At 50.7% G+C, this 20424-nt stretch overlaps 7 protein-coding genes across 7 annotated transcripts; 2 read left to right on the top strand and 5 right to left on the bottom strand.

The window, feature by feature from the left end:
* Positions 1-155: 155 nt before the first annotated feature.
* NCS57_01448300 (uncharacterized protein) lies at positions 156-1289 on the bottom strand (the record flags this gene model as incomplete). Its single annotated transcript, XM_053064085.1, has 5 exons — positions 156-224; positions 280-416; positions 487-965; positions 1018-1133; positions 1194-1289. The coding sequence occupies 5 exons, from the start codon at positions 1287-1289 to the stop codon at positions 156-158; spliced, it is 897 nt and encodes a 298-aa protein (XP_052906368.1).
* Positions 1290-1633: 344 nt separating this feature from the next.
* Positions 1634-3279, bottom strand: NCS57_01448200 (uncharacterized protein; the record flags this gene model as incomplete). The annotated part of the gene is made up of 2 exons (XM_053064084.1): positions 1634-2010; positions 2070-3279. 2 exons carry the CDS (start codon positions 3277-3279, stop codon positions 1634-1636), a joined length of 1587 nt encoding a protein of 528 aa, XP_052906367.1.
* A 2937-nt stretch (positions 3280-6216) lies between these two features.
* On the bottom strand, positions 6217-6963 carry NCS57_01448100 (uncharacterized protein; the record flags this gene model as incomplete). Its single annotated transcript, XM_053064083.1, has 1 exon — positions 6217-6963. The coding sequence occupies one exon, from the start codon at positions 6961-6963 to the stop codon at positions 6217-6219; it is 747 nt and encodes a 248-aa protein (XP_052906366.1).
* A 2317-nt stretch (positions 6964-9280) lies between these two features.
* Positions 9281-11287, bottom strand: NCS57_01448000 (Fungal-trans domain-containing protein; the record flags this gene model as incomplete). Its single annotated transcript, XM_053064082.1, has 3 exons — positions 9281-9421; positions 9479-10914; positions 10966-11287. 3 exons carry the CDS (start codon positions 11285-11287, stop codon positions 9281-9283), a joined length of 1899 nt encoding a protein of 632 aa, XP_052906365.1.
* A 1803-nt stretch (positions 11288-13090) lies between these two features.
* Positions 13091-14633, top strand: NCS57_01447900 (L-fuconate dehydratase; the record flags this gene model as incomplete). The annotated part of the gene is made up of 4 exons (XM_053064081.1): positions 13091-13135; positions 13201-13308; positions 13362-13967; positions 14028-14633. 4 exons carry the CDS (start codon positions 13091-13093, stop codon positions 14631-14633), a joined length of 1365 nt encoding a protein of 454 aa, XP_052906364.1.
* Positions 14634-15062: 429 nt separating this feature from the next.
* On the bottom strand, positions 15063-16271 carry NCS57_01447800 (Aldo-ket-red domain-containing protein; the record flags this gene model as incomplete). Its single annotated transcript, XM_053064080.1, has 1 exon — positions 15063-16271. One exon carries the CDS (start codon positions 16269-16271, stop codon positions 15063-15065), a length of 1209 nt encoding a protein of 402 aa, XP_052906363.1.
* Positions 16272-18809: 2538 nt separating this feature from the next.
* Positions 18810-19958, top strand: NCS57_01447700 (uncharacterized protein; the record flags this gene model as incomplete). Its single annotated transcript, XM_053064079.1, has 4 exons — positions 18810-18913; positions 18965-19118; positions 19180-19590; positions 19638-19958. 4 exons carry the CDS (start codon positions 18810-18812, stop codon positions 19956-19958), a joined length of 990 nt encoding a protein of 329 aa, XP_052906362.1.
* Between the last annotated feature and the right edge of the window lie 466 nt (positions 19959-20424).

Below are 20424 nucleotides of genomic sequence, written 5' to 3'. Positions count from 1 at the left end.
CTAAACCATAACCAGGAGCCTTTCTCCACTAGGTTGTAGGAAGCATGCGCGTGGTAGACGAACATGTCACTTATAATCAATTGGAGGCTAGTTGATTCGCATTGTAGATACCTCTGCCTCAATGATAGTGCTAGTACCTGATACCAGAGCTTGGTCTACTTTTGACCATTAGCCAGCAGAATGCGTCCCCCATCGACGCACAGCGAAACTCCGTCAACGTATGACTGTAAACCGTTAACATCACGCCCTATGTTTCATCTGAGCGTTGTAAGAACCTACCCCAGCTCGGCTGGCGAGATAGAGCACCGCGCCAGCAATGTCCTCTTCGTCCCCTGCCCGTTTTGCAGGGACCTGGTCAAATAATGCACTGAACATGTTTCCTTCTTGTCCGACCGGGTTCATGCTGCTCGGAACGACTAGATCAGATTAGCAAGGGCCGGCCTTACAGGCATGATATCCGTCGAAGGGCTGGTTGGACGCACGCACATCCTGGATTGATGCCCGTCACTCGGACATAGAACCTGCTGAACTTTGCTGCCAGCAGCCTGACTAGATGGTCAGTGGCTGCTTTGCTCGTGGCATAGCTCGTGAGGTCCACATTTGTAGCATTGTGCATGCTGGCGCAGGAACTCGTCATGATAATGACACCGCGACCCTGGCTTCTTCCGAGCTGGTTGGTGCCTAGGTCAAGCTGCGATGCAGCAGAAAGCAACGGCAGTAGAGCAACGGAGAGAAAGTAGTGCGCTGTAGTGTTGACAGAAAACGTGTCGGCCCAGTCCGTGTCTACCGACGACCACATTGACCCCTGTAGCTCCGGAAGAGGCGCCGTCAGCACGTCACACTGGACCGGGGGATCTCGTCGGATACCGGCATTTGAGACGAGGATGTCGAGGTGGCTCTCCCGGTGGCTAATGTAATCCGCAAGCACCTGGATATCCCGCTTGGACGACACGTCGCATGGTACGCTAGAGATGGATAAGTCGCATGTTGATGTTTATATACCAAGGAGTAACTTGCCCGAATGCAACTCCTCCTGAGGATTGACCAAGTTCGTTAAGCTCGGCCACCTTTTCTTGGATAGGCTCCGAGGATAGAGCCACCACATAGACTCTGGCCCCATTGACCACGAGGCCCTACCATCACCGGTAAGCTACTGTAGAATCAAAACAAGTGCTGGGTATTGCGGAGCGCACCTTGCTGATCATAAAACCCAGCCCACTGCTGGCCCCTGTCACAATTGCGACATGGCCTTTGACGCCAAAGAGTTGTGTAATGTTGAGTGAGGCCATTATTTTGTGACAGGCGGCTTAATTATCTCAAAGGTGCAGATTAATTGGTTGGTGAGAAGTCGTAGTCGGAGAGTGGGTGGTCTTGGGGTTTATGTATGAGCTGCCGAGATTATGTGTGTCGGGGAGGCCGATGATTCAACTGAGGCATTTGTCACGGTTCTACAGAGTCTAAAGATCTCCTGTTGGAAGGTCCTTATTTTCGAATTATTTTAATCCCAGCTGATAGTCAGATCTACCTCGAACACAAGGGTTCTTCCCACTGTTGTCAAGCCCTATCTCGTCTTGGCCCCATATTCAGCCATCCGAGATCCCCCTGTGCTTCTTTCTCACTCCTTGTATCCTCCTTATTCCTTGTAGTGCTCCTTTGTCCTCTCTTCAGCCGCACTTAGGCATTCGGCAGTCATGACTGTGTCCCTTGGAATGAGCTTCACCTTAAACTCCCGGGGAATCGCCACCAATGCTGTCTTGAACTGATTATACTCGACGTAATCGGTGTTGGGTGGCATCTCCTCGCTGGCGACAATCTTGTATGACGACATCAGCCGGACTAGAGCCGCATACAGCAAGCGAGATGCAATGTATTGGCCAGAGCAAGCACGAGAGCCAGTTCCGAAGCTCAGATGAGCAAGCCCGACGCTCTCTACCTCGGTGGGCGGATCCAGGCTCTTCAGCCATCTCTCGGGGTTGAACTTGCCACCGTCGGGCCCGAAGTGATCAACGTCTAAGGAACTGCATCAGCTTCACTCGTTGTTGCTCGGTGAATTGTCCAGGCAAACTTACCATGGTTGCCGGCCTGCGCATTGATGAGAATCATGGTCTTGGGAGGGATGATTGCACCATTCCAGTTGACTTCGGTGACTATCTTGCGGGGGAGACTCATGGAGCTGACGGTGTAGTATCTACCAGCTTCCTTGATGATGGCATTGATGTATGGGATCTTTTCCTCCACGTAGCAGCCCGTCCAGGCATCCCGTACGTCGGGGTAGTGGCGCTTGATGTCCTCATAAGCCCGGTCCTGCCAGAGCTGACCCTCCTTTGTCGAAAGAGAACCGATGCAGGAGGTTAGAGTCCCTGGGATGGTCTCGAATCCACCAGAAACCAGAGAGAGGCAGATGGATGAGACCTCGACGCCCGTCAACTTGGTCTCCTGATCCTTCAGGATGGCGGCCGAGATGCAGGGCTTGTCCGTCCCTCTCTGGATCATGTCACGAACCTTGTCAAGAAGCAGGTTCAAATAGGCGTCACGCCGTTCTCGGAGGTCCTTAGACCGGGCATTCTTTTCGTTGTTGGGCAAGTATCGTAGAATGGGGACGTAGTCTTGCAGGTTCTCGGACGCACTTCGCAGCAGTGAGATGGCGGATCCCACGTGCAAGATTTCGCGGAGCAAATCGTCGTAGACAGCGTCCATTCGGATGCCGTAGCAGAGAGTCAGGGTGGTGTTGAGCGCGTACCGCTGAATATAAGGCCGGACATCGATCTCAATCTCGCCATTTCTCGAGTCTTTTTCCATATCCCTCAGGATGCAGTAGCTCTCAAGGTCAAACATGGGATAGTAGTTCTTCAGGGCGGGTCTTCCCAGTGCGGTGCCAGCTGCCTTGCGCTTCTTCCTGCAAGAGTCGTCCCAAGGAGAGGACCCGATGGTGAAGCCCTGAGTGCTACTGATGACGCCATGGAAGGTGTAGAGCTTGGGACGGTCAATGACGGCATTCTGGTTGCCGAGAAGCATCTTCTTGCAGTCCTCAAATGAGTTGACCACCACGGCCCTGGTGTTTCCAAGCTTGATCTGGAAAACAGAGTGGTTGTACTGACGCCACCACTTCTCGCATGTACTGGCATGATCTTCGCCAAGCTGGAGAAGGTGTCCCAGCACCGGGACAGCACCAGGAATCTCCGGTAGGCCCTTGATATGAGGTATGTCGGTGGCGTACAAGTACTGCAAAAGATCAGGGCCGGCTCCAACCATGGGGGTAGTGACAGAGAAAACGTACATTGTAAAGCACATAGGTCACCAAGACCACGGTGAGCGCCGTCAGCAATGGCCCGGCGTACTCATGGTCCCTGAGCTGGGCCCATCGATAGCCCAGAAGCTCTGGGCGCAGGTCAAACTTGACGTCCATGAGGGGCTAGGAACTTGGCGATATCACTGCTCGATAAACATATGCGTGCACCAGTCGATAGCGATAAATATAGGTGATCAAAGCAACAAGTTAGCGTTCAAGTTATGTTACAGATATGCTTCTTATCTTCAAAGGACGGCCCCAGGCACAATCCCGCTTCCCCGCGATGTGGCGGAAGTTTGGCGTCGGACCCTCCGACGAGGGCCTCCATGATAAACAATGCCACTTTATACGAGATAAAGCTGTCAGTCATATCACCGTCGGCCGGATCGACGAGTGTCGGCATATCAAACAAGAGTGGAAAGGCCAATTGTCGCAATGCTGCACCTTGCAACTGTTAGCAATGGATCCTCAGTTGGAAGCGCCATGGCGGCATCCAATCACCACATCTTGGCCCCGTTCCGTCTCTGGGCAGTAGGGCCACGCTAGCAACACAAGATTGTAGTTCACGGACCTCTTTCAGCATCATGCTTCTTTTCTATCTCTCTCCTCCTCCGTAACTCCAGTTCCTATCACATTCAGTCTGTTGGTGGCTACTTCAATAGAGCAGGAATCGGCACTCATGTCGGCACCAACGGTTCAACGGCAAGTCTCTAGCCTGCTTCCTGTCAGAACGGAGGCACTATAAGGGGGGCGGTATCTTAGCGTAAGTCACGTTATCTTCTACTGGTATTGTTGTTACTGTTTTCACCAGCCATAGAGAACGAGCGTTTCACCTTCTTACCACTTCGCCATGATGCTCCACTGTGAACCTTTGTCAAAAGCATAATTTGACGGCATGTCAGATAAGTGATACAGCCGACATTCGAGAACCAGTCTTGCTCACAGCGACCATGATTCCCAAAGAGGAGCCCCCGAACAGCCATTCTCCAGCATGCTGCAGATGCTCAATACAAGCCCAACCTGTCTAATAAATTCCTCATCCTGCACCTATGCTGGTGGCAATCCAGGGAGATGCCATCTTTCAATTTCCTACACACTAGACTTGGGTTGACTTGGGGTGGTATCCTCAGCCTGATGCTTGAGTTTTGCTTAACGCATTCCTGGTTGACTACCCTAGACAAAGAAGCAGCACGGCTGGTACGTGATGGGGTGCACGTGACTCCATCCACGTGACCTCCACCTTGTCATGATGCATCACGACTGCAGCTTGCGAGCAGCTTCATCATCATGATGACTACAATACAACACTTCTCACCCTAGGCCTTCTTTTTGCACTAATGACCCTGCATTGCACTGGCTCTTTAGAGTATTAACTATCATTTTCATCATTTTCATCATCACCAACACTTTCAACAAGAAAAAACTCTCTCAATCCACATACGGTCATGCTCACCAGGCTCTCCGGGCTATCATCGCAACATCACCTTTTGTCCACCACGCTGTTGAGGGGAAAGGGGCAATAGAAACACATGATTCTTGTCGGCCTCTGATATTCCCTGCCGTCAGCCTAGACTAGGCAAACTCCTGAAGTTACGGTCGCTGAGTTGCAACGTGATCAGCCTTACCACGGAGGATTGGCCTGTATCATCACCTGCCCTGCCCCTGTCGGAGTCCGACCCCTTGAATCTCAATCCGTGAGCTGCCTGGTAATGGTCCGCAAATATCCTGATTCTAGATGCTCGTCGATCATCACTGTTGCGCAGGTCCCTGTAAAGTGTCCAGCAGACCTTGAGACTGCACTGATTATGATGTGCAAGCCACGCCTACGTGTAATCCTACTCAGTGATTTATCAAATCAGCTGAGACGAAGACCGTTGTCAGCCCAATACACAGCCTCCCTGTCAATGTGGGTGGCGTCTGTCAATAACTTGGCGTACTCAGGCTCATTATTCACCGAAAGCCACCCTATTCAACCTCCTGCATGGAGGGATCAATAGTCGCTTGCCAAGACACGGCTCGGCCACATCGACTTGTCAGTTCCGGAAATCTCTTCATGTAATGCCAACAGAAATCTGTTCTTGCAACCGCGGGTAGATATTCTGATCAAACCTTACCTTGGGAGCCTAATGCATAGGTCGCCTGCCACTTGTATATCATGATCGTAGTTGTTTCGTCTGTATCTCTGTGATGCGCCTAACATTCTACTATTTGGATTGGCAACACGGGTCAATCGAAAAGATGGCAAGCCGGTCAAGTTGGTGTCGCTTGAGCCCTAGTTCCAACCTCGTGTTTGAGCAGTAGTTGAGATCCGCTATTTCAGTGCTGTGGACCTGGATACCTGCGGATCGTGGATTCATCAGGGCCAGTCTGTAGATTGCTTTGGATGGAATGACGGCTGACGGGTCTCGAAGTGACTGTCAACTGGCCATGTTGGGCATACCCTGGTTGGTCCTCTTTTTGTACAGTACCTGCCACTCCCTAAGGCTCCTGGGACAAACGTTCTGATCACGTGGCCTTTGATGGCCCGAAAATCCCACTTCAGTTTACATTTTCGTCAACAGATGCCTTTTGATACAAGAGTCAATAGCGAATCAGCTCTACAAATGCTTCCGCGCTTAACGCTCGGCCTCAGCGAACCTTGTTTCATCCAGAACACGTCGCCAGTTGGCAATGATCTAACAAGATCAGCACGCAACAAGAGTGTCAGTGTGTAGTCACATGTGGGCAAGATCATCGCCGAACAATAGCGGCAAATGGCAGTGAATGCTCATTTATTGATTGCACAAGGCAAATTTCTCAAGACAAGAGTTATCAGAATAAGTGTAGGGAGAACGATAATGATCGACTAGAGCACGATGTAGGCCCCCTTCTCCAAGCATCCGACGTGGAAGAGTGTGGGAACAGGCCAGGCATGCGCCTGTCTTCCTCTACTCGGTCACAAGCCAAACCCGGTAAACGATGTACGGCTGGATGACCTTGGTAATCTCATTGACCGGAGGCAGGATGGGAACAGTAATGTCCCACTTGGTAGTAGTGATGACGTTGACCAGCTGGGGGTTGTCCTTGCCGACGGGAGGCTTAACCCACTTGAGCTCCCATTTGATCAAACCCTCGCCAACGCTCGAAGTAACCAGCTTGAGGAAGTCGCTGTTAAACTCGATATCCAGCAACGGCTTTGCCTCCTTGGGGATCACCGCAGTGATGGACAACGTGCCCTCATCGGAAAGGAGGGAGCTGATTGGGGGCAGCACAGTAGTGATGGTCTCGATCTTCTTGGCTTGGTCGCTGGCCGTGGTGACACCATCGGACGCCTTTGAGTTGACAGCGACTTCGGTACCATGGGGAGGCTCGGGCCACCCGATGTACTCGATTTTGACCTCGGAAGTACCATAGGCCGTCTCAACTAGGACCGATTTGTTGTTGAAGTGGTCGATGGGGAGAAGGATGGGCAGCTTGAAACTGATGTCCACGTCCTGGCTCGGGGGCGTCTTGCCATCGCCACCGCTGAAGGCCTTGATGGAAAAGCGCAGGCCACCCGCCCAAACCTCTCGCTCAAAGAATGGAGTGAAGAAGTAGCCGGGGATTTTGCCCACAGCCTTGAGCTCGAGGTACCGGCCCAGGCCATGATACCGGGCCGAGATGCCTTTGGGTGCGATGGGAACAAGGGAGGCCATTGTGTGAGAGGTTTTGTGGTGGTGTTGTATTGATGGTGGACTTGGATGTATTGAGTGATGGGTTGGTTTGACCTCACTCGGTTGGAGGGAAGGACTGTGAGTATATATAGATACAGTGGGACGTAGAAGTGAATTCAACGACGTATCGTCATTGCACGTGTCTGCTAACGAAGTAAGACGGCCCGATGACCTGATATCTCAAAATTATGATGCCATGACAGTTGCCAGAGACGAGTTTTAGCCGGTGGAATGTAGGGAGTGGTCTGGACCGTAGCTGAATGGTTTTACAGCCAGCCGCAGATACGCCTTTTCCCAGCTGTATGGCGGCTTTCCTGGCCCCTTCGATTAGCCATTCCAGTCTTCGTGAGCACACTTGTCACATAGCAACTGAATACAGGGAGCAATGCTTTGTGGATGCTGAGCAATCACACCATGCCATTGGCGGCACAGCAAGAGTTAGCAAACACTGCTACTGTAAGAGAGTCAGTCGCTATAATATCTTTATGGTTAAAGGCTCATGGAGGTATCAATAGCGAAGGCCCGTGTGACTTGGTAGCTACACAAATTAGCCAAAAAATCTCAATCAAGAACAAGTACTTTGGCATGTGACTGGCCCAGCCACGAGGCACGGGACGGGACGAAGCCTAGCCTTGATGTGAAACGCTGTCTCGGTCACTGAGCTAAACGCGGGGCCTATCAGCTGAAAGCAAAGCAGGAAATTGAGGCGCTCACCCTAATATCACATATGTAAAAGGCGGATAGTATGTGACAATGCAGCGCCTTAGACCATGGCGCCATGGTCCGCTTTCAGCTGCGGTTTATCAAGCCACATTTACCCCAAACAGCTGCCAACGTCATCAAACAAGATACGTAGACTCAGCATAATCTTCCTTTGATCTAACCCTGAGAATGCATGCGACGTTGTTGAGGGCACTGGTACGGTTTTGCTCATCTACTAGTATCTGGCGAACACCTGAGGACCAGGACGACACAATTACTTGGGGCTACACGTGGTGCTCTTATTACTAGAACTATGCAAGTTGGTAGCATAGAAAGAACAGAAATCTTGTCAAAACTCGCGGTCAACCTTTCCTGTGATCAATTATCCCTATATCTAGACAGTCGAGGTTTTGGGGAGAAGTCCATGGGCAAAGGCAAGCCCAGTAGCGACTACCGGGATGCTTCAGCCACCCGTGCCTTTTGCCACCTGCTCCCCAGGTGCCACCGCAACCACCACGGCAGGAGGATAAAGTCACTAAAGGTTGATTATTGCTCCCGACATAAGGCCGCCTTCCTACCCAAACCTAGCACAGGCCGAGGCTCAGGATTGAGAAATCGACGACCTCGCAGCACCGGCGGCCGCAGAATAGCAAGTTTCGTCGCCAATATTTTGCCCCCTTTTCATAGAAGCAACATAGAGTTGAATTGTGAGACGTCCAACCCATTGTTATTATTATCTGCAAAGATGACGAGAAGCCATCGGCCACAGCAGCAAAAGACACAGTTATTAATACAAGACAGCATCAGAACCCAATACCGTAAAACACCTTAACCTAGGAGCTGTTCTCCTTATGGGGTACTATCAATTCGACGGCCCACGCAGGCCCCCTCAAGTTTCTATTTTTTCTCCCCACCATTAATACGTCCCTCTCCAATGAAGAGCAAGTAGAGTCATGGGAAAATGTGTTCTTTGTTATAGTTGAAGCCCGGCCTTTAATGGGATAATGTGAGCCAGAAGACCGTCAATACATTGTGCATCAAGGGATACTTGATTGAAGAGCTCAGTCAACTTTATCGAGTTTCTCTGACTTCGGTTGAAAATGGCTTGTGAGACTTGGGCGATGGGGTTCTCACTTGAACGAAAAGTCCACATGCTCGTACGCTCTTAGGCTTTAATGCTGTTGTGTATTGGCCATTATGCCTTTGCTGGTGTGGCTGATGGATGCTTTTAGAGAGGCCATCAGTAACAAGCTCCGAACCCTCATGTCTGGGGAAGAACTCTGAACTAGATATTCTAAGGCATCGAGATCATGTCCCATAGCTGACCCTCTCCAGCCTTCTTTGTGCGCCGCCGCCAACGAGCGAAACTTGGCCTTCACGAGAGGCCTCAAACACGGCATTAGAGCTCCGTAACATAATATTCAACAAAGGATGGTCAACGCCGCTCATCGTGAGCCTGTTCTCTCAGAAAAGGCCCTCCTCCAGTTTGGCGACTTTCCCGGCCGCCCCATTCTATTCATGCAAGAACACACAAAAAGATACGCAACGCTTGTTAGAACACCCTCGTCACACCTGAGTTACATCCTGCAAATGGCACCTATAATGCCAGACCAGTAGATCCATTATTCCACCTATATAACAACAGAACTCGTCGGCGTGCTTTGCTCTCCTCCACATGGGAAGTCCCGGGACTCTGTACGCTGTATAATGTTGAACGAAGAACCTTGCGGAAGCGTTTCTGTTTGAGTCACGACCAAATTAGCATTCACCTGTGTCTGCCAAAACTTTATCTTACCTGAAACTCGGTGCTCAACGTGACCACACAAACCTCATGGGCCCGTATAATAATCTCGCACGCCTTCTCAACAGCCTCATTGGGACCAAGTTGAGGCATACGATCGGCAAATAAGAGTAAAATAAAGCTTCCATGTAGCAAGTAGATGCCAAATAGATATGGCATGAACGATAGCTCTGGGTCGCAGGCCAAGATACGTGACATGGCATCTGACGCGGCTATAGCATGTGAAGCACACTTCATAAATCCTACAGAAGGGATCCATCCGTCTTTGTTATCCAACATCGAGACTGCATCCCATTTTCCGTGCAGAAGAACGTGAAGGACGTGGAGGATGAAAGTGCTATATGCAGTGACGAGCTCTGCCTGTGCATGCTGGCGGTGGGATGGTGCTCGCCGACTGTGATATGCAGTAGTATTGGAGTGGTGGCGAGCGTCGTTGTTATCACGGCGGGCGTTGTGCGCAAGTTGAAATGTCTCGTCGTATTGGGAGGAATTCACGGTGCTTGGAGTGCGGACTTGACTGGATGGGATCGTCGCGCCGTCGAGGGCATCAACTTGGTACAAGTCGGCCAAGTCAGCAATGCTCTGCGCACAATCAGCCATGATCTGCTCAATCATGGCCGTGGCCGTGCCATGTTCATCTTCGTTATCATGTTGCTGTTCTCCTCCGATACCGCCGTTCGTGTTGTTCGTTGACTGCCGCATATTGCCAAATCTGGGATGGCATTTTTGACGGTGCAGCTGGATAACATCGCCTAGAATTGTCATGAGGGGTAAAAAGTACTCGAAGAAACTGATTCCTGAAACTCGTGTTGGGGCCCCGAAACCGCGTCCTGGATGCTGTTGCTGCTGTTGCGAGTCATCAACAGCTATCGGGTTATCGCTTGCAATTGTAGAATTTCCTGAAACCGACAGTGACTCCCAAGCCTGGTCTGACAGAGGTGCGTATAATTGGCACTCGTCATCAAGAATGCGTAAGGGCGCATTGAAGGCGAGAGCCAAGTGCCGATCGAGACAGAAGATCAGCCAAAACACCCGTCGACGCTCTTCTTGTATTTCCGGTATTGACAGCCCCGTACGCGCCGCCTCACAGGGTCTACACACACATGGCGTGTTCGTCTTGCCCCCTGTACACATAGTTGACCCTGCTCCCGACGGCTTGTCTTCGGGAGTGTCTTCTCGGTTCAGGCACATGTTGTTGGACAGACGCAGTGCCTTGTTCCACCACCTGATGCAGTCCGTCTTGAAGTCACCGCCCGAAACCACGATGGTAAGGAGGACGAACATGAGGACATCATCTATCAGGGGCATAGGCGGAGATGCTGAAGTGGATGAGAACTGATAGTCGTAGTCGTGTGGGTTTGTCTGATGCAAGCTGCCAAATGTGGCATCAGCCGAGGCAGGAAACTTGAAGTCCTTAACCAGAGGCCCGTCTGGTCACGCAATATTTAGCAACACCCATAGAATAGTGGCAGGTGCCTCACCAGTAGTCCTATTCCAGAGGTCACGATCTCTATCCTGGATCAAACCCATCATCAACTTTCTCAACCCTTCACAAACGCGCGACTTTTGACCTGGCAGCAGAAACAATGAGCTCTCAACTGTTTGCGCGCTGACCCAGAGCATCGTGACCAACAGTGCTGGTGTAGATCTTCGAGGGTTAGTAGATCGGAGGAGAGACTCTTTTCTCAGGACGTGAACGAGGACATAGGGTGAGGAACATCGAAACAAGGATCCGCCAGGCTCGACAAAGTAAAGCTCCAACAGCTCGCATGCAAGATCAGCGTCAATAATGCCTTCTAGCATAGGGACAATGGGCCCAAGACATTTATATCGACATCCCCGGGTGCTATTGGTATCTCGGCATTGCGCCGTCGTTTGTGATGGTGCAGTTGTAAACCAGCCACCTTGATCTCCTGAACGGCTCTGCCCGTGTGCAGGTGATACGGAAACACGTGGGCCCTGCGGCGGTGCAAGGATATTGGGAACGGGTGCCGTCTCAAGGCAGAGATCAGGTAGAGCATGGAAAGAAGACTGATTCCCATCCACGTGATATGCGTGGCCGGATGCTAATGTCGTTGTCGTGCTTTCCAATGAATGAGGTAGTGCCGCATCAGTGTGTGATGAGAAAGAGTTGTGGTTGTTCGTAGCCCCACTAGCATCGTCCTGTGACACGCGCGGAGCATACATATGACTGATGTCCTCATCTGCGTTCAAGATATTTTGAGCAGCAGCTATTGGGTCATGATTTGCAATCCCGCGTGATGTCGCTTGCGAGTTCTCGTCTGGTTGTGTTTGCAACTGCTGCTCCTGTTGTTGCTGTTGTTGTTGTTGACGAAGCTGCGGATGTATGTTTTGCTCCAGCTCATGGTTGGCTTCAGATAAATCACCATCGCCATCCCGAGTATCATGGTCATCTGGACGTTGCCGAATGGTTCTTGAACCTGATGGTTGCCGCGTAGCTTTCCTAGAGCTCGGCTTGCGACCACGCCGGCCAATGCTGCGGGCATAGTGGCAGCTCTGATCATATTCTGTTAAGACAGGGAGTTGTTAATCATGATACTAAGAGACAACGTTGTGATATTTCAGGACAAGATAGGGCCACCCCTACAAGGCTCATATAATTCGAGATCGGGCCATTAGACATGGTAAGAGTTGCTTACCTTGACAACGATGACTACACGACGGACAACATCATCATGTCAGCATATTTCCCCCCAATTGGTGCTTTGTGGCATCATATCTCAATAGGTATCAGAATACTTACCACGGCTTTTGCCCATCGCAACGTACCCTCAGCGCGTTACATCTGTCGCAAGCGCGTCTTGTTCTCCTGCGACCACCGAAAGATTGAACGCCCTGTGTTTCTGAGAATCCATTGTCCCCACCGGCCTGAGAGTGCCCATCACTGTACCCTCTATCCATCTTGATTAGGGTCCTCGCGATATCGGATGTCGGTTCGTGTTCATGCAATCAGGGAAGCTCCTGATGGATGAGCGGAGCTAAACATGTACCAAATAACCGTGGGGTAATTGTGGTCAGGATATCGGTTATTTATTACGTAGCAAACATTCCCGTGACAACTTGACTAGTCCATTTTAGTCTTGGGAGAGTCGGTTATTATCCGTCGGGGCATTCTACAAATGGCTTAGCATCACTCAAGGCGGGGGAAGAGGAGAGCAAGAATGAATGGTGATTGGCTTGCCTAATGAACCGACGGCAACAAAACGATCAGTCAGACAGGGTTGGGACAAGCATCGCTGGGACCTTTACATTAAACCGTCGGGTAAAAGGAATATTCCTTTTGTACCGCGGTATCCCGAGAACTTGGGTCAATCGGGCTTTGACCGTGACTCTTGATACAGGATGTGATTCTCTCAGTTCCACTTTGTCTCAGAAGGGGATCCATCATGGACATGGGCGCAGCATTACAACGTTGGGCTCAAGAATTGCTGATGTATATAATGGTAAACAATGCCAATAATAGGGAGCTGATCAACGAAGAAGCATATCCCTTACCCTTCATCATTACCCTCCCGTCGAACACTCTACACTACAATACAACATCTCCATACTAAAGTCTCAGTGATTTCAAGCCAAAATAGCAGCATGGTGGTCATCAAGAGTATCAAGTCACATGATGTGCGATTTCCTGTAAGTATTACTGCTCCATTGGCTACAAGGTATACGGAGAAGAGTGACTAACGGGAGACATGCAGACTTCCCTAGACAAGGCTGGCTCAGACGGCATGAATCTATCTCCAGACTACTCGGCCGCTTTTTGCGTCCTTGAAACAGACGACCCTAGGCTTACCGGCCATGGCATGGTGAGTAATCTCATCCTTGGGGGTTTTGAACGTCTGTCTAACGGTAATTGTAGACGTTCACGATTGGCCGTGGCAATGAGCTTGTCTGTGGTGCGATAGACCTTCTTGCACCTTTGATCGAGGGCAAGGATCTCTCTGAGCTTACAGCCGACTGGGGCAAGACCTGGCGGTACTTGACCTCAGACTCTCAGCTGCGCTGGGTCGGTCCAGAGAAGGGCGTTATCCACCTTGCCCTCGGCGCTTTGGTTAATGCCATCTGGGACTTGTGGGCGAAGCAGCTAGGCAAGCCTGTCTGGCGCGTGATCGCGGATATGACGCCGGAAGAAGTCGTGCGGTGTATCGATTTCCGCTATATTTCAGATGCTTTAACCCCTGATGATGCGCTCGAGATTCTCAGAGCTGCGCAACATGGTAAGGAGCAGAGGATCCAGGAAGCTTTGAAGAACCAAGCTGTTCCAGCGTATACGACTAGTGCAGGATGGCTAGGCTATAGCGAGGACAAGATGAAGAGATTACTTCAAGAGAGTGTACAACAGGGCTTCAAGTATTTCAAGCTCAAGGTTGGAACGGATCTCGAAGAGGATTATAGGAGGTTGAAGATTGCGCGGGAAGTTCTGGGGTATGACATGGGCAATGTGCTCATGGTGGATGCCAATCAGGTATGTTCACCTCATTATCATGGCACCGAGAAGACGTTTTACTTATTTGAGACTGCCTAGGTCTGGTCTGTTCCTGAGGCTATCACGCACATGCAAGCTTTGGCCGAGTTCAAACCATGGTTCATTGAGGAGCCAACGTCTCCCGACGACATCCTGGGCCACGCCGCGATCCGCAAGGGATTATCCGACACACCCTATGGCCCAATCTCTGTGGCCACGGGTGAAATGTGCCAGAACCGTATCATGTTCAAGCAACTGCTTCAGGCGGGTGCTGTGGATGTGATCCAGCCTGACGCATGCCGAGTTGGGGGTGTCAACGAGGTCCTCGCCATCCTACTGCTCGCGTGCAAGTTTGGTGTCCCTATCGTGCCCCATTCAGGCGGTGTTGGTCTGCCTGAGTATACCCAGCATTTGAGCACAGTTGATTATATCGCTATTAGCGGTAAAAGGAGCGTGCTCGAATTTGTAGATCATCTACATGAGCATTTTCATCATCCTTCGAGGATCGAAAATGGTTATTATGTAACTCCGCTGGAGCCTGGCTATAGCGTGGAAATGCTTCCAAAAAGTATGGAAAGATACAAATACCCAGGCGGGAAGAAGAGTTGGTGGAGGACGGAGGAAGCAAGGACGGTGATTAAGCAACCTCGAGTTAAGACGCTATAGATGTGCCAAGTGTCGTTTTTCTCCTACACGTGCGTTAGGTGTGAGTAAATAGAAATATAGTGCCTTTAGGCTCAGGATTAATCTACAAAATTCATCCATTTCGGCAGAAGTGGTGAATTTTCTATACACATAAAGGCTGTAAATAAAGAGATTGACTTTGGGGTTGTATTCCCAGCCCAATTATGTTAAATAATGGCCAGAAGAATGCAAAAGAACCAGTACAATACGAGTCAGTAAGCCATTATCCGCTCACCGAGTCTTGCTTGTAGCTTGAAGCATTCTTGAAAACACAGCACAAGTTAGATAAGCCTACTTTGTCGAGTTCCGGGTTGCATACAACGGAGAATTATATAGATGTATCGCATATCAATTCACCAATTTCTAACGCGTGTATTGCTAGTCCTTGAATACGCAACCCCTTACATCACTCTATCCTGCAGCCTGAATCGCTGTGGGCTGTGTCAAGCTATCCTTCTCCATCGCACTCACTTGAACAGCGTCTTTGTTGGCACCGTTGGTGTCATTCGGGGGACTAACCTCTTCCTTCGCCTTGGTTTTGCCGCCTGAGAAGTCGTAATCTATCCATTCCCCAAGGATCGAGCGAACTCGCTCAAACAGGGGCCCGTTGCGCTCCAGAGTCTGCTGGTCAAGCTGGCTGTAGCTCTGTAAGCTCTCGGACGCTTCGTCACAAGTGAAAGGAGCCGCTTCTAGTATCCTCTTGGCGGCTGCGACGTTTTGCTCCAGATCCGACAACGTGCTGATACCTGTAATTGTGGATACTGTGAAAGAAGATGTGCAGTTTTGTCTAGCTTTCAGGATTGCATATTGCAACGCAACAGACGAGAGAGACTCTCCGTTTCCATGCCTTTCTACCCACTTGGCAGCTTCAGCCGCGGCCGCTCGCAAGCCTCCTGGCGCGGGATGCCAGTCGCCCGTCAAGCCCGTGGGAATGCCGCCACTTCTCAACAGACCAACAGCCAACGGACTTGAGCAATAGACAGAATCTACACCAGCAGCACGGAACAGCTCGAAGCCACGTGTCTCGACTTGTGTATTGTGGAGTGTAAGCTGTGCCCATGTTTGCACAACATCGACGGGGTGTCCATAACGTTGTCGCACCGTGTTAGCAACCTCTGCCAGGACATCAATGTCGTATCCTGATATCCCAACGCGGAGGATCACACAAGCGCGCTGGAGTTCCAGGAGGACGCCCACGGCGGTGACGGCCTCATCGACGGATACATACTCGACGTCGTGGCAGAATACAACATCCAAGTACGTGGTCTGGAAACGCTCCAGAGACCGAGCGACTGATTTGCGGATCCAGTCTGGCGAGTAGTTGAATTCATTCTCTTTGATCCGGCCGACCTTCGTCATGAGCTCATAGTCGCCACGCTTATACTTGGACTGGATGTCTGCGTGTGAGAGGGCAGCACCCATAAGCTGCTCGGAGGGCTCATAGTAAGGCGAGGTGTCGATGGTACGGACACCAAGCTCAAATGCGCGCCGGAGAATCTTGGTGATCGGGAGGGACTGTGGTTCGGGGTGTAGCTGGTAACTAAAGCCTGCCCCTCCCATTACCAGCGGAGGGGGATTGAGACAGGTGCGTGTTGGTGATGATGTTTGAATCGACCCCATGTTTGGCGTACTGATTTTATGACTTGAATGACGGGATTGATGGATAGAGCAACGAGGTGTAGCGCGGCGCTGAGAGTATAGTCGGCGAGAAGCGACCGAGATGGGGAGGTATTTGTTGCTGGCTGTGAGAGCGAGATGTGACAGTGCGATGGTGCTACCCGAGAAGTATAGTGCCATGTATGTGGAAATCGATGTCGGCTTTTGGGGGGAGAATGATCAAAAGACTTCTTTACTCGTTGTTCAGGTCGCGTCCCGAAGAAGGGTGGGCGTACTTGATCAAAGGGACTGAACATTGGCTTAAAATTACCCGTAGCCTTGAGCCTAATAGAATCAAAGAGTGATTGGTAGCAATTGCATTATGGTATCCATGTGGCAAGATCAGCAGTTAGCGAAAGGTTTCTGTTGATCGATTCTCACCCGTCGGTACAATATAAGCTACATGAGATTAAATTAATGAGCCGTCGGGTCATTGAGGCTTAGAACTTAAGCATGCCAAGACTCATTGGTCCCCACAATGGAGAATCTCAAGCCCGAGCCCGTAAGGTTCAGCTGACGGGGGACTCTGGACGAAAGGGTCAATGTCATTGCATTTCCCCTTGGCAATGAAAGAAGCTTCATCAATAGCAGTGACTGCACGACAGACAAAGGGTAGATATGACCACCGTTTCCTGTGAGATAAACATGATGATATTATATCATGGTCCTCAGCAATCAGTCATGAAGTTGCGACTGAGGGGTGGAAGCCCGGGTACCATGCCTCAGCGTCGTGGAGCCGGATCGACTCGGCACGTGCCCTGACGAGTGACGACCCTCCGCAAGGCACTCAGCAGCAGCCTGTGTCACGTGTTGACAAATCCCCATAGATATGTCTGTTATGAAGCCAGATGCCGAGCCAGCGTCTTGTGATGTCTCATCATACGACATCACCATGACGACGTACCAGGGCGGTCCAGGGCTTGCCGCGAGGAAATTTCATGACTTCCATCTTTTTCGGATGAAAAGACTCGCAGTTTGTCACGCCCCAGGGCACCATAGCCCCACCACGAAAGCCTGCCCGTGACCCCTCCAACCGGCGCCGGGAAACTAGGCTTGGTATATTGCCGTGGATTTCCATGGCGAGAGGTTGATTGTTCATGGGAGCATCGCTGTCTTCCATGTGAAAATGCTCAAGTTTCTAAGTACCGAGATATATATCCCCAGAATATACCCGACGCTTCCAGCGACTGCTGCAGTCGTGTAAATCCACATCACCGCCGAGATCTTCCCCATGTTTGACACGCGATCTAGTCCTATAGTGTTGGGTAGCCCAGCCGAAAGATGGGCGAGGAGATCAATACCACTTTGCGCGATTCGGGAACACATGGGCCGAGAGCACTTATCATTTTGAAATGATGGCGCAAGGCAACTTATCAGTATCTTGCTTCTCGCCCTCGGGCATTATATCAGAAGTGAAGACTGAAATATAAAACCACCCATTTCATGCCAAAGACTCGCCAGCCATCAAGGATTCGTCAGATCCAACGGTCACCATGCTCCTTAACCTCTTCTCTTTTTCCTGTCTAGGCCTTTGGGCTGCAGTTTCTGCTCCGACAACCACGGAGACTTCTCAATCAGATCTTGCCTTGGACCTGCAAGGGGATGTCATCATCAAGGGTGCCAGCTTCCAGGAAGATGCCATTGTCACCTACGGAAACAACCAATATACTAACTTCTACAATAACACGCCTGCGGGTTACAGCAGCCATTATGTCAATCTCGAACGCCGCCAGGTGGTTCCCTCTGCTGAAGACTGGGAGATTATCAAGTTTACAGATTCAGAGATCCTCAGCATGCATCGTGAGCCTTCCACGGCCAAGCACTAAGTTAGTTGTCTAGCTGGCTAGTGCATGGGTAGTGTCCGCTTAGTAATAGGAAGCTCGTGGGATTGAGTTTTGGTTCGTCAGGGACATACATCCCTGAGCTGATATTCTTGGACGGGGCTGTGTGGTTGATAAAACCTAAAAAAAAGCTGAGGTGAGCTCGCATTGTTCGGATGATACCTCGAAAGTGGAACGGAAATTACCATATGCTTTAATTTTACGCTTCCTAACTCTTTTCTCAGCCTCAATGCTTCTGCCGGCTGGCCTGTCAACGAGAGCCGGAGGTGTAATGTAACATCCCAGCAAGCCTCGCATGGCAAAAGGAAGTCAAACATGCTCAAGAGTAGGTCGTTGGTCTATATGCCGTTAGTGGACACTCGCCTGGCCCTCGTATTTATGGAGTTCAGTACTTTGATCGGACTACGTCTACGTAATACAGGCCTTGCTGACGCGCCTAGAACCAATTTCTTAAACTTCCACGCTGGCGAGACTTGGGATGGATTGCTGCGACCTCTTGCCTAGACATTATAAATACCCCAAGGAACAACAAAGATAGATTTTCCATTAGCCCTATACATCTGATCGAGTTCCTAGTTCCTTCTTTGTGCTTTTTCTACACTCGTTTTCTCACGTCACTCGTTACAACATCACCCACCACTCGCTTATCGACTTGATAGAAATGCCTTCTTTAAGCTCCTATCTTTCTCTTTTCGCTATTGGCAATGCAAGCGCGGCAGCGGTATGGAATACTACATGCACCACTAAGACGCAGCGAAAGGCTTGGTGAGTTCAAAGCCAGAGACTCCTCATCTAGAGCCGGCTGACAGCGGGCAGGCACACGTTGACCGACAATGAAAAGACTGCCTACATCGACGCTGAGCTTTGCCTCATGTCCAAGCCTGCCAAACTCGGAGTTGAGGGTGCGGTAAACCGATGGGATGAACTTGACTGGGCACACATTGCTCAGGCCAATGTCATCCATAACGTGGTATGTGAATTCCATGACGTCGGCCTCCTAGATGACGAGCCAGTGCTGAACGCAATCGCAGGGTGCTTTCCTACCTTGGCATCGCTATTACATGCGAGTCCATGAGTACCTTCTGCAATCCGAGTGCGGCTACAAAGGAGGCCAGCCATACTGGGATGAGGTTCGTGACCTTAAGGCTCTCAACGAATCCGTCGTCTTTGACCCCGACACTGGATTCGGAGGGCAAGGCGACAATTGCGTCAACGACGGGCCCTTCGCAAACCTCACCTTACATCTCAACGCGACCTCGAAGAATGTGAACGAGTGCCTGACTCGTGAATTCAGCCCGGATGGTTTCCAGAATGGCCAGCAGGTGTACATCGACGAGTGTCTAAATACGACCAACTACGTGGATGCTTTCGAATGCTACATCTTCAGACCCCACATCGCCGGGCACGCTGCTGTGGGGGGCATAGTACGTTCGATAGCCATGGTCTGGACTCTTGAAGATGGTTGAGAAACTGACAATTCCTTACACAGATGGCCGATCAGATTGCGAGCCCCGGCGACCCGCTCTTCTTCTTACACCATAGTTACCATGACCGTCTCTGGTGGCAGTGGCAGCAAGACGACTTGGAGAACCGCCTCAGAGACATGGGCGGACGCAACGTCCCCTATGATAGCTTCCTCGAATCCAACGGCATGGAATACCCAAGTGATGCCTTTCTTCTCTACGATGGAGATGATGGAAACGTTACCACACTCAACCACAATCTTTGGATGGCTGGTATTGCACCTAACGCTACGATTAGGGAGGTCATGGACCTGGGCGGCGACCTCGTTTGTGCCGAGTACCTTTAACCTGGCCGAGTGTAGACATTTAACACATATACAGTTTTAAACTAATTACCCGAATCACAATCCTCTTCTTTGTCCTGTGAGGCCTTACTGTTGTGACTGATTGCCTCCTTTGGCGTCGCAATCGATGAGAGCAACAACGATTTTGTGGCTTGATAAGGTGACCACGGGCAGGATAACAAGCCGATGAAACAGTCACGTTAATAAGTGATGGGCCAGCCTAATCCTGTGATGGCTTCCACAGGGAATCTATCATCTCTGCTGAGGAGTTGAACCATTGTTGAGTTGCACCTACCAGCGTACCACTGGGACTTTGTGCCTGTTGCCCAAAATGAGGCCACGAAGTCCGGAAGTGTCTAGCTGGCTGCCGTTACAATGGATTCCCACGATGCACCACAATCGTCACTATGAGCACTGTAGAACCTAGAAAGGTCAAGTGTTGGAAACCATAATTCTATTCCTTGCGCCC

Source organism: Fusarium keratoplasticum, chromosome 13 (genome assembly GCF_025433545.1).
Source record: "Fusarium keratoplasticum isolate Fu6.1 chromosome 13, whole genome shotgun sequence".
NCBI classification, from domain to species: Eukaryota; Fungi; Ascomycota; class Sordariomycetes; order Hypocreales; family Nectriaceae; genus Fusarium; species Fusarium keratoplasticum.
The sequence above is the reverse complement of the archived record's forward strand: the minus strand, read 5'-3'. Positions and strand labels throughout refer to the sequence as shown.